Here is a 13,006-nt window from a genome sequence, read left to right on the forward strand (position 1 = left end):
GTTTTACTTTCCCCTTCCACGAGTCAAGGCAGTGTTATCTTTTGTGTGATCTTTGTTCCTTTGATCCTTTGATCTTTGTTCCTTATATAACCAGTTATGTGAGTCTAACCAGTTTTTACTAATCTCTGAAAAGCAACATCCAGTCTAACAGATTATACTGTGTATGATAGAATCCTTGGAGTTAGATTCACTCTGTCACACACAGCATGTTAATGCATTGTTTGAAATTATCAGAAAATGTACCTGTATTGCTTATAGCATGTACTGTACAGTACAAGCATTATACTTGTACAGTACTGTACTGTACATGCTGTAAGCAATACAGGTACATTTTCAGGTAATGTGAAACAATGTGTTGACACATTACATGTAGCAGAGTTAACTCCAAGGAAAGTGCCTTTTTTACTTTTGTCATATGAAAAAACTACCCAATGAAACTGCTTCCTTACCTTGCTGTTGCGGCAGAATTTGAAATTACACAACTGTGACCAGCGGGTCGGCACCTCTTTGATGCCCTATCAGGACTGACACCACCATGTTCCTATTGACATGGAAGTCAAGATGGCATGTTGATTCAGTCACACGAGTGGCCATGTGTGCGAGCGATTGGTCGGAATGGAGTAAGAGACAGCGCGCTGAAAGTGATTCACGCAGAGACTAGAATAACGAAACAACCTTGTTTATTTAGGGAAACATTTATAGAAAAATACATGGACTCCAGGGGTCTAACTGACAAGGGTGATAAATAATTATATTCATGCCTTAGCGAGTTCTGAGAGAGAGAGTTTGCAAAAAAAATGCGCAAGGTGATAGATACATGACGTAATGGTGGGTTTTCCATAGGCTGGAGCAACCTCGTTGACCGGAGTCAGAAAGTTTGGTGGGAAGGAGACAAGATAGTCCTATTAGGTATTCGGCAGCAATGTTAATCCAAGGATGGCACTCACTAATTCTGTAGGTGATCAGGAAAGTTCAATAAGGTAAACAAGAAGGTGAAAGAGCCAGAGGCAATGTGTATAGTAAAACTGGATGACAACTGTACTTTCAGAAGAACGGCAGATGACTGCCTAACTTTTTTGGTTTCTTGTTATATTCAACTGATGAACCTGAGACAATAGGTTGGGAGGTTATGAGAAAGCATCACTTAGCTGCTGAGAACTTAACAAACAATTAACTCCCAGGTGCAAAAGTTGACAGTTATCCGACAAGATTGTATAGTTAGAAAGTTATGTTATGATTTAATTATGTAAATAAATTATGTAGTGCTGAGTCTCACACAACTAATGTGTTTATTATGACAGTTTTCAAATTATCCCCACCCAAATGGATTACCCTGTATTATTCCATTATTTCAAATATAGAACTAACAGTTAAATATGTTTGACAGTTTAAAGAAGTTAATAAGAAACAGTACTACTACCAATCCTAGTTTCATATCCGTTACAAAAATTATTTCAATGAAATAGAGACTTTTAACAGAATAGACACAAACAGTAAGAAAGAAAAAACTATACAGTGGGTGATCAGTTAATGAACATAATTCAAGACTTTGTTTGCTATCCGAATTGTTTGTTAACCAATTATCGATTTACCATAGGTTTTTATGGGACATCAAAATTATCGGACAGCTTCACTGACCTTCTTCAGGTTTGAAAACAAAAAAACAAAAAACTTCTTGTTTTCGAACCTGAAGAATGTCAGTGAAGCTGTCCCCAAATGTTAGTTGGTAGCAAAATTAAGCTTCATGTTAAAGGTTTTCTTGGAGCATTTTGATGTATGATAGTAAGTGCAGTTTGAGTTATAGAAGTTATAGTTTTTATGGAAATTTGATTAATTCATTTTGGAGACCCCAAAAAATAAAAATTATACACTTTCTTCCTACGTTTATTTATATGTAATAATAAAAATACATATATACACAGTCTTGCATTTTTATTAGTCATTTTTTTCCGTTTGTGGGGGTTAAAGAATCTGTCTAATGTCAATTGCTTTTCTCTCTTCTTCAAGATTTTTCAGAAGTAATTAATAGCATTGACGTTGTAGAGATCCCCAAGCCTATTAACCTCAACCTGGTTTGGATGTCATTCTAAGACTGTTGTTTTGACATCATCCCACTTCCTCAAAAGATGTTTAATAGCAGATATTGGCATTAATCCTCTTTTTCAGAAGAAAACATCTTGCCGAGTTTCTTGGTGTTATTCATTCAAGAGTTCTTGGTGTTCTTCTGTCGTCAGATCCATTTCAGATGTCATCAGGTTTTTATTATGAGCTCTTGTTCTTTATTTCTCAGATGTGATTTTTGTTACTCCTTTAGCTTCTTGAGTCTTCTTGATTATACTCTATTTTTCTTAGATAAGATTGAACAGCACACTACTGTAGACCTATTCAAGCCATACTGCCCAGCAACATCAGACATCTGCCCACTCTCTACCCTTGCTATTATACTCTCACCTTTTGAAAATAAAAACCGACGCAAAACTTAACGCATGCCCACCCAACAGTCTTGCAAATACTATAAAAGAATTGTTTCTGTCAGAAAAATGAAGGCTGGAATTACAAGGGAGAGTTTCAAAGTTCAGAGGAATACTATTCGATCAGTGTATACCAGGTTGAGCATTGATGTCGACATATCCCGCACTCCAAAAAGTTCCGAATTGTTGCCCGAAGATATGGGAAGACCAATCGGTATTCGTTATTTTACGTTGCTTCTTGTGTTTGTTCTGTGAGGTGTTTGTTGTCCGAACATAAAAACCTTTTGCGACAGTGTTCGTTATCCAATTTGTTCGTTAACTGATTACCCACTGTATTTACTTCTCTATATAATCTGATGATACAAAAGCACATTTATCCCAGTGTTTGGCAATACTTGGATATCAGCAGCGTACAAGATTTTGTCAGCATGTCTGAAATAAGATTGGACAGCCTCTTGAACAGCATCATCACTGGAGAAATGTTCATACTAGAAAGACTTTTAGGGCTCCAAAAAGATGAAAGTTATTAAGAGAAGATCCAGACTGAAAAGGAGATATGGTAGTCACCCAGTTGAATTCCTGGAAGTGGAATATATGGGATTGGGCATTGTCCTGCAAATAACAGGATGCCTTTTGTGATGAAATCAGGCTGCTTCCTCCACAGTGCCTTCTTCACACCTTCAACAACCTGATAGTTTTAGGTACTAGTCACAGTGACACAGTTAAGTAAAAAAATCCAAATGAATGATGTCCTAAAAAATAGTGACTATAATCTTGCCTGTTTATGCCATCAGTTGGAATTTTTTTGGTGGAGAGAAACATATGTCAGTACTGTTAAGCTATGTTGTGTGCACTGTAGAGAAAATTCTGACTAGATTTCCTGTTCTCTAACAAGACTAGACTGTAACCACATGTACTGTACACTATATTGGAATTTTCTCTCACTAGAGTAGTGCTAGAGTAACTCTATTGAGTCTTATCTATTATTTATATATACTAGAGTATATTTTTGACTTAGAGAACTCTCAGTCTAGAGTAGGGCTTTATGGAGAGTCAGTATTGATTCCTTAGGGGTTGACAAAAGTTTGAGAGGAGGCCAATAAAACAATGTAAATATTAAAAAATTTTTACATATTTTTTCCTTTCAAATAAATTTAGGAAGATGCCTTTTAAAAATTATGTTTCATATATATTTATGTATAATATAATAATGTATAATACATTGAGGTGCCAATTTATTAGGTACACCTATTTAGTAGCATGTTGAGCCTCCTTTAGCATTTAAAATAGCCTGAATATGTCTAGGAATGGATTTAATAAGATGCTGGAAATATTTTACAGTCATGCAATCATGAGTGTGTCATTCCATTCATGGAGGTTGATGAAGATGTAGACGTGTAGTGAACAGTCCTTTCCAATTCATCCCAAAGATGTTCAATTGTGTTTGTATCTGGAGACTGTGAGGGGATAACTGCAGCAAAGTAAAATCATTGTCATGTTGTTGTTGTGATAGGACACTAGTGTACTGTAGAGTTGTCTAGCTCTACTTGTTTGGTCAAATAATTTTTACACTGTATGTAGATTTTTATTCAGCATGTGTACTAAAATGTCAAATGAATGTAAAGATCACAAATAGAACAGAGAGAATAATTTGCTATTAATTAATTTAATAACATGAAATATTTCTAGAATTGTAGATTTTGTTTTGTTAAAAGAGTATAGTGAGAGGAACAAAAAATGCTATAATTTTAATAAATAGAGAAATTTTTAAACATTTCTGAAGTGAAATTTACTCTCTAATTTCTCCAGATATTTCATTGTATGTAAATTTGTCATAGGTTTAGTTGTTTCTGCCCGATCCCAATGGTCTTGAATGTCGTGTTGTGTTGTGTAAGACGATAGCACAGTGTTGTTATCGTCTTATGCAACACAACATGACATTCAAGTCCATTGGGATCGGGCAGAAATAATTAAACCTACGACAAATTTACATACAAATTTGGACAAATTTGAAATTTATCCAAAAGTGACATAACTTAAGGTATCAGAGCTAGACAAGTCTACATTATGTGACAGGATAGTGGGTGCAAGATATGCTGGGCAAAGCATTTCTAAAATTTTAGCTTTCCTGAGCTTTTCAAGCATTGTAGTTTCAAGGGAGTATTGAGAATGGTACAATGGTACAACAAAGAGAAAACATCCAGTCTTCAGCACTCCTGTGGAAGAAAATCTTTTGTTGATGCAAGAGGTTGGAGGAGGATAGGTAGAGTTGTGCAAGCAAACAGAGATCACAATCTCACAAATTACTTAAGATTTCAACCTTGACGGCAAAGAATCACTAGTCACATCTTGTCACAAATGAGCTACAACTATCTGCCAGTGTCTACCATTGAAAAACAACACAGCATGCTCCCATGGGCACAAGAAAATTGGTTGCTGCAGCTACTATTATATTAATGAATCAAGAGAAAAATTTAAGAAAATGACCATAAATTGTTTTCATCACATTTTTCTTTAATTTCCTGAACTCAGTGTTCATTTCACAACTTAAGTCAGTGGTATTCAATCTATGGGTCGCGACCCCATTTGGGGTCATGGAAAATTGTGATCACACTGTTAAAATGTTTGAATACCATTGACTTAAGTTGTTCCATTTTTGGAAAAATTTCACTTCAGAAATGTTTAAAAATTCCTCTATTTTTTAAAGGCATAGCATTTTTTGTTCCTCTCACTTTACTCTTTTAACAAAACAAAATCTACAATTTTAGAAATATTTCATGTTATTAAATTAATTAATAGCAAATTATTCTCTCTGCTCTATTTGTGATCTTTACATTCATTTGACATTTTAGTACACATGCTGAATGAAACTATCTATAGTGTAAAAGTCTATTTGAATAAACAAATAGAGCTAGACAACTCTACACCAGTGCTCTACAGGTTTACACTGCCAATCTAGCTGCTGCATTATGATGATGATTGTAATGTCTGAAGACTTTCCCATGCATGGAAGCAGCTGCTAAGATGCTTACATTATAATATTTATTTTTTATTTATTCCAATATAAGATTCTTCATTCTCTAGTTGACTCCTGAAGATGCACACAAAAATGCTTCAATGATTTTTACATTTTTATTCTGGTAAAAGCATTTTGTGTTAGACTGTATTACAATAAATCAGATGACAGTGTGAGTGCTCAATTGAAAGAGCACATTTTCATAAATTTTCTTGCTATAGAAGGAGTCAATCAGCAGAAATTCATTGATGAATTTCTGCTCAATAGACATTCAGCTGCAGTAAGACATTTGAATGGTATGAGCATTGCATATACAAATATACACAACCGAAACCCAAATATTAAGCAAATATACACCCACAACTGCCATAAATGATGTTCGTACATGCAACTGCATTGCATATACGTAACCCAGTTTGTTTCATTTATAAATACAACTAGGACTTAGCTAATAGTGAAAAACTTTTTAGTGCTGTTCGAAGTAACTGACATCGGATCCTACAAAGAAAGGTCAGTGTTGAGTGTTTTACATGTACAGGTACTTATTTTTAACACTATCTTGTTGGTCATTTTAAAGAAGACTTATATTTTATCTTCATGTTGTATATTGTGGGTCTCTAGTGAAATGTATAAAAAGGATTGAATTGGCCCAAAAATTTTTTGTATGGTTATTACAATGTTAATTTTTCTTTTAAAAAACTGGCCAAGATGCATCTTGTTTATGATGAAGCAAATTGTAAAGGTCGAGAAGCTACATGCTTATATGACGAGAGGTATTACAAGAAGCCGTCAAGAAGATTTGGCATGAGTCATGGCCACTTGTGCACATGGGCAAGCTATTCCTGAAATATTCCATATCTCCATGAATCCATGAATTGATGATGCAATCTCTGTATTGGTGTACAGTACATAGTTGCCATTTTGAGCACCTGCTGTAAATTCAAATAATTTGCTCTATTGCCAAAATAGTTCATTTGTGGACATGAGTTTATTAACAAACAATGATTGTTTTGGTTTCCTCTAAAGCTCTCTGGAGTTTGTTGGTTTGTTTTTGAAACAATCTGTATATACAGGGTTGTTGTTACAGTACCTTACACTCTCCACAAGGTTAGAAGCGAGCTTGTTGATGCTGAACTGTAGTGTAGAAAGGCAATGTAGCTTTTAGTGTTCTACTCTTTATTGACACTATAGCAACAACAGAATCTGGGGATTATACAGGGTGTCCCAGAATCTCAAGTTATTCTAAGACACCCTATATATCTATATTAATGATTTAAAATAATATAGAAGTTACAATACCAGTACTAATAAAGCATAGAAGTTACAAGGATAGCATTTATACATCTTTCTCTGTTTTCTTGACAAGTGAGAAGTTGTTCATTTACTTAACCAGAATGTATACACAGAAGATCCCATAAAAGTAGTAAAAGTTTAATTCTAAGTTATAAAAGTTTCTTAAAAGTACTCTCCTTTCCTTGATCACAAAATGTGGAAGAATTCTCCCAAGGTTTAAGTGATAGACAAGTTAACTCCAAAACATATATCCCTAAACTTCCTAAAATATACATCAATGAGACACAAGACCAAACCAAGAAGGAAAATATATATATACCGGTACAGAAGATAAAGATGAAAGGAACTAAACAATTAACACAAACAGGACTAATGATTGAGCTTAATATGATCATTAATCCTGTGTAATACTTGTGTTACCCAGGATTACATAAATATTAACCTTGTTCTCTTTGTTTAATATCATATTCATTTTATCATGCCATATTTATCCTCTTCTTGGTAATAAATCTCCTTGGTATTTTAATATTCAAGAATTTTTAGTGTATTCTTGCTATAGACTGAGAGGTAGATCCCTCAAAAATACTGATCTAGATCATTTTCATTCCATAGACAGAGAGGTTCTTTCTTAAAAAAGACTTCTTTTCATCTCTCTACATAACTTTCTTGGGGAATTTCTAGATTCTTTTTACAGAAACTTCTGCTAAGGATAATTAATTAGAATTAGAAGTTATAAATAGAAAGAAAGTATTTTAAGATTAGAAGGAGGCCCATTGGATAATGTATGCAATAAATCAGACCTGAAATATAAGGCTTCTCTAAAGTTAAGAAATATTTCTAGAAGTTAAAGTTGAGTCTTAAGGAAAGCTGGCTCTGTCTGATATCATTCCTATCTTTCTTAGGATTCTGTTTTTGTCTTTTGGAGACACTCCACCTCCTAAAAAGTATTTTGTACCGGATTACACTTTACCAGATTAATTATTTGCATAACTGACTTTGTAAAATAGCAGAGATGACAACTGTATCAATGATTCAAATGCAAATGTTTCAAATTTTAAGTAAATATTTTGACAAAGAGGTACTTAATTTTCATGTGTATGACTTGCAACAGATAAAAATTGCTTGAACAAAACCAAATACAAAACTTTGCAATAATTTGCTTGCCGTATAACCACTCTCCTAGTGTCTACTCCTAGTGAGTAACAACACAAACATCATGGTACTAACTCATTCATTGAGACCATTCACTGAACAAGTTTGTGACATATGACACTCCCAACACAATGGTTTTGTTACTTACATAGCTAGAGACTAAGCACCTCTATGGGATCAGAGATTGTACCATAAACATGAGTTTGTATTTGTAAATTGGCATATAACCCACATTCTTTCAAATTGGTCCACCAGTGATCGAGTGGATAAAATCACCAAACACTGGTTGTCAGTTGGGGTTTGTCCGTCACCTAGGGATTGGCCTTGCAGAGTTTTCCATGTTTTTCATGTGTTTAACATCTAAATAAGGGCTATTTTCCCATAGGAATTCACCCCTTGACAGACCCTTGATAAGGAATGTAACTCCCACGAGTTACATTCCTTATCAAATCAAAATAAAAAGTCAATCCCTTTCAAATTACCTTTTAAACACAGATAGGGGCTAATAATGTGACAAAAACCCGGAAAACTCCACGTGGCCATAACCAACTACCAACATTCGGTGGTCTTATCCACTCGGTCACTAGTGGGCACCAAAAAGGTAATTTGCTCAGTAGTTTGCTCACACATTAATAAATTGCAAAATGCAGCCTTTAAAAAATTACCTATTGATTTTAATGGCAATAATTATGACCCAATAAGCTTTTCCAGTATGGTGTGACAAATAGAATAAAGAAAAGCTCTCTTATACATTTGATTTTCTCATTCGAGACTACAGAATTCGTTGATTAGAATATAGAAAGGATTTGGAATAGATTAGAGATGTAAATTTTCTCATTATATTTAAAGAAACTTTGCATTTAAGCTCAGTCTAACACAATCATTCTTCTGTTGTCTGCAGACAATCCTGCTGTGGAGAATATAAAACCCATTGCGTCATCTCCTAAGATTACTCGAGGGGATGGTTCTACCGAAAGTGAGAACTTAAATGGAGATGCCCTAATCCAGCTGAGATCGAGCAACGAATGTACGCAAATGGGATCCCTAAATGTAAGTAGTCTTTGCCCGACCAGTAACATTTTCTTTTATTTTGATTGATTGTTATGTTTTGTCTTTTGATTTGTATTATGAAAAGTTAAAACGGCGGACGTAGTCGGTAGGGTGCCACGTGCAAAGGGAAGAGTTCACCTTCCTTACAGTAAATCAAACGCCATCAGGGGTGGATCCATGTCAGGGTTGATACGAAAAAAGAATGTTTGCGTTAGTTCCCCTTTCGATTCTTCTGGATTTGCCACCAAACCAACAGGAAACAGACTTTTATTTTGTCGCTGGTTGCTGTTTTCCGAGTAATCTAGTGGCTAATGCAAACGAGTACAATCTTCAAAGATGATTGGTTGAGCATTCTGAAATAATTCTGATAAATAACTCTGAGTTTTCTTTTTGATCGGCGATTTTCGAATCGATCGAAGGTTCGCGCCTCGTCAGCTGATTGGTTTCGCGGAGTTTTCCGGGTCTTCTTCACGTATCTAACACTAAATAGGTACCAATTTCCCAAGGAAAGTCCTTCCGAGAGGCACTTTTCTCTGAAAGACTTTCCTTGGAAAATGGCCCTTATTTAGGTGCTACTAACGTGAAGAAAACACGGAAACTCCACGTGGAGTTTTCCGGCCAGGCACGAACCCACGACTAACTACTAGTGTTCGGTGGTATCCACTCAGCTACTAGTGGACCCGCACGTGTTGGGAAGTCTTATATCATCGAAACAATCCATTCTTTTCTAATTCGGATTCGGGTTGATCGTCGAAACCATTTGTTTGTCCTTTTTTCAATATAACTAGGGTGTAAGCCTGAAAATACGCTAAACTATTGAAGGTAATTCAGTTTCTTCCATTAAAGTTTCACCTATTTATAAAAATAAATTACCAGTGTCCACAGTATATATATATATTTTACTCTTTCTGCCCTGTGGATCTTTTTAGTCGTACTCCTTATGGGTTGACCTTGTCCGGAATGGTGCGGCCCGATTGTCCACCATTGTTAGTTTTTTTCTTCAATCGAATATAGACAATACAATCTCGTTATGACTTCAATCTCCATCATAATAAACTTTTATTATGATGGAGATTGAAGAAAAAACCTGGCTGTTATATATAACAGCCAGGTTTTTTCTGTACGTATGGGTGTGTGGGAGGCACGATTTTGTCTTTGAAGCTTTCTTTGAAGCCATCTTTGAAGCTTAATAACTTCTGTGCTTTATATGGAAAATTTCTGAAATTTTGCAGGGCGGTTTGTGTATTAGGGGGATCGATACTATTAAATTTTGGTGATTGAAGGTCGATAGAGGGGATTAATTTATCTCGAATGGGGTCGGACTTAATGAAGATTTTACTGGTCATTACCATTTACAGCTTATTTTATAAAGCTCGTCTTTACCCTCGAAATTAAGGTTTTTGCCATTTTATAGTAATTAATAATATAAAAAGATTTTAAAATAAAATATCGTAACAGATGATGCCATACGCATTTTAAATTATTTTGCTGGCAAAGTTACGCAACTCGTTGCTGGATTTTTTAGAATTCTTTTTTGAATTCATATTTCATACTTTTGAATCCTTTTAACGCCTTAAACGCGCTTCTAAGGTACCGTTCTGGATCCTTAGAATATAAATGGGCCTACACGTGACTTTTTTTTAATACACTTTAGTTAAGTATTGACTACACCCTTTAAGAATGTTCCATGTCTAAAACAGTGGCATCCCTTCCGCTTGAAGTCGTTAGCGACATTTCTGTACTTTTTGATGGAAAGAAGGAAAACGAACTCTTCCCTGCACAAGATTGGGAGGATTTCTCTTAAATTGTCTTAATTAATCGGGCGATTTTCTGTCCACAGAAGACGACGTCGTCAGAGAATTCGGCGCTGTCCTTCCTGGAGGAGGGACGATCGAAAGCCAACGAAGAGGACGAAGGAAACGGCAATGAAACCCGCTCCGAAGACGACTTCGTCGACGAACGGAGAAGGAAGAGGAGGCTCGAACCTCCCTCCGTTTCCGCCGAGGCTGAGGCCGACGGTCCCGAGGGCAAACACTCTAGTCTGGAAGGCACTTCGGGGCGGAACGGCGTTTTTCTAGTCGACGCCCCGTCCGACGACTCCGACGGAACCGCCAAAGAGGGGGGCAAACGGGTGGCCCGACCGTGGAGGAGGTCCCCGGACGGCGCCTACTCTCGGGCCGCCGACGATCCCGACGCCGCCTTCGCTCCGCCTCCGCCCGAGGCCCCGGGAGACTTCGGGCCCGAGACCGGATGCCGCGCGGCCCAGCGCTCCGCCATCCAGTGGATCGGCGCGCCCGGCGCCGCGCTGCCCGCCTCCGCCTTCCTCCGACAGTTGTACGCTAATCGCGAATCGGTCATCCGCTCGGGGGCCCGGCCCGGTCGCCCCTCCTACTACGGCCGGGCCCCACCCGCCGCCGATTGCTACGCGGCTCAGACTGCGGCCGAAGCCTATGGCCCGCCGGCGGGCTACGCGCCGGCCCCCGACTGCTTCGCCGAGGCCCGCGGCGCCGCTCCATCGCCCGGCGACGAGTTTCGGCCTTCGCCGGTCGACGTCTCGGCCTTCTCGGAGGCGGGCCTGTCGCATCCGCGGCACTACGCGGCAGCCGAAGCGCCGCCCTCCCACCTGCCACTCAAACCGCGGGTCTTCGTTCGTCCGGGCTCCGTCGACCCCTCGGTCTACGATCGGCAACAGTCCTACGCTCCCCATGGCTTCGGCCCCTACCACCCCCCGACCAAATCGTCGCACCCGGCCAACGGAGTGGCCTGGTATCCCCGGCCCCACTCCTAACGTCGCTGCGCGGCCCGACTGCCCACGACCGCGGACTTTCGCTTCCGTTTGGGCGGAGCTCTTCTTCTCCCACCCTCCCGGAAGCGATCGGTTTCGGGGCGCCACCCGGAGGCTGTGATAGAGCGCGAAGCCGAATTTAACTAACGTGTTTGCGCGCGGGGCGAACTTCCGGGCCCTTGAAGGGGCCGGAAGACGCCACCCCGCGGGTTTTTTTTTCGTTTTTCGTAGGCCCGCGGACAGAGTGGAAAAGAGAGGCGCCGGTGAGTAAATGGGAACCCGAGTGACCGCTGATCGTTGGCAGTCGCCATTTTTATTAGAAGCTTGTGAAAACATTCCTAACGAGAAAAAAAAAAAAACGGAACCCGACGACTCGGAATGGGGCGGGGTGGCTCTTTCCCATTTCCGAAGCGGAAGCGACGGATTCCTCCTCCCCCTCCGGTGCCGCATCCGCTCCGGAGGAAGGGGTCGGCTTGGGATTCTCCGGACGAACTATGCAACTTTCCTACGGTTTTAAGGCCGGGTTTTGGGGGGACCCGAAGAGGGGTTGCGGGTGACGCGGGAGTTTTTAGATGCGCGAGAATCGGCGGTGGCCCGCCGCGTTCCTAAGTGAAGTGGTGCTCCGTTTTTCGGTCGTTTGCTCAATCTGTGATGTCCTTCCCGTAGTACAACTACGTCCGTCGCGGCTGCGCGGAGTCGTGCTTTATCGTTCGTGTACATAAACAGATGGATTATAAAGAGAAAAAAAAAAGAATTGTAATCGCCGTCTCGTTCGTTTGTCCGTTTGTCTATTTATATTTTGGTTTCTCCTTTTGAATAAAAACCGTTTGTTTTCCTTGATAGAATCATGTGTTCTTTTTCCCTTTTGGATCTCCTCACGCGCGGGACTTTGCCGGTACGCGAATTAGTTCTTAGGCACAGCTAAGAACAAAGGCCCCGTCTTCGTCTGGGCCAATAGCGTGCGCATATTAAAAACGAAATTTGAAATCGTCCGGACAGTTCATTTTCTACGTAAAGCGATAAGGCGAACCAAGGGGCCTTCGGTGTAATTAGCAGGAATGGAGAGTCGAGGAGTCGATACGTTACGGTCGATGATATGAGTATATGAAATCACGTGAATTTAATTCCTGCGCTGAAGTCCATGTTTCTCATATATGGCCCAAATTTAAATTTCGGCATTCTTACTACAGAAATTTATAAAGGATTGGTGGGCCTCAGGCAACTGACTTTTATGACCAC

General features: G+C 39.1%; 1 protein-coding gene across 8 annotated transcripts in view; it reads left to right on the forward strand.

Moving 5' to 3' along the window:
* LOC111623978 (protein trachealess-like) overlaps positions 1–12,611 on the forward strand; it is an 87,837-nt gene extending 75,226 nt beyond the window's left edge. For all 8 annotated transcript variants that reach the window (XM_023366731.1, XM_023366737.1, XM_023366735.1 and 5 more), the window contains 2 exons: positions 8,834–8,982; positions 10,823–12,611. In XM_023366731.1, coding sequence (XP_023222499.1) covers positions 8,834–8,982; positions 10,823–11,770 — 1,097 coding nt within the window. In that variant the 3' untranslated portion in view covers positions 11,771–12,611. The remainder of the gene's footprint in view (positions 1–8,833; positions 8,983–10,822) is intronic.
* Positions 12,612–13,006: the final 395 nt, after the last annotated feature.

The sequence above is a fragment of the Centruroides sculpturatus genome, unplaced genomic scaffold (genome assembly GCF_000671375.1).
Source record: "Centruroides sculpturatus isolate CEXI.00-Female unplaced genomic scaffold, Cexi_2.0 scaffold382, whole genome shotgun sequence".
Taxonomy (NCBI): Eukaryota; Metazoa; Arthropoda; class Arachnida; order Scorpiones; family Buthidae; genus Centruroides; species Centruroides sculpturatus.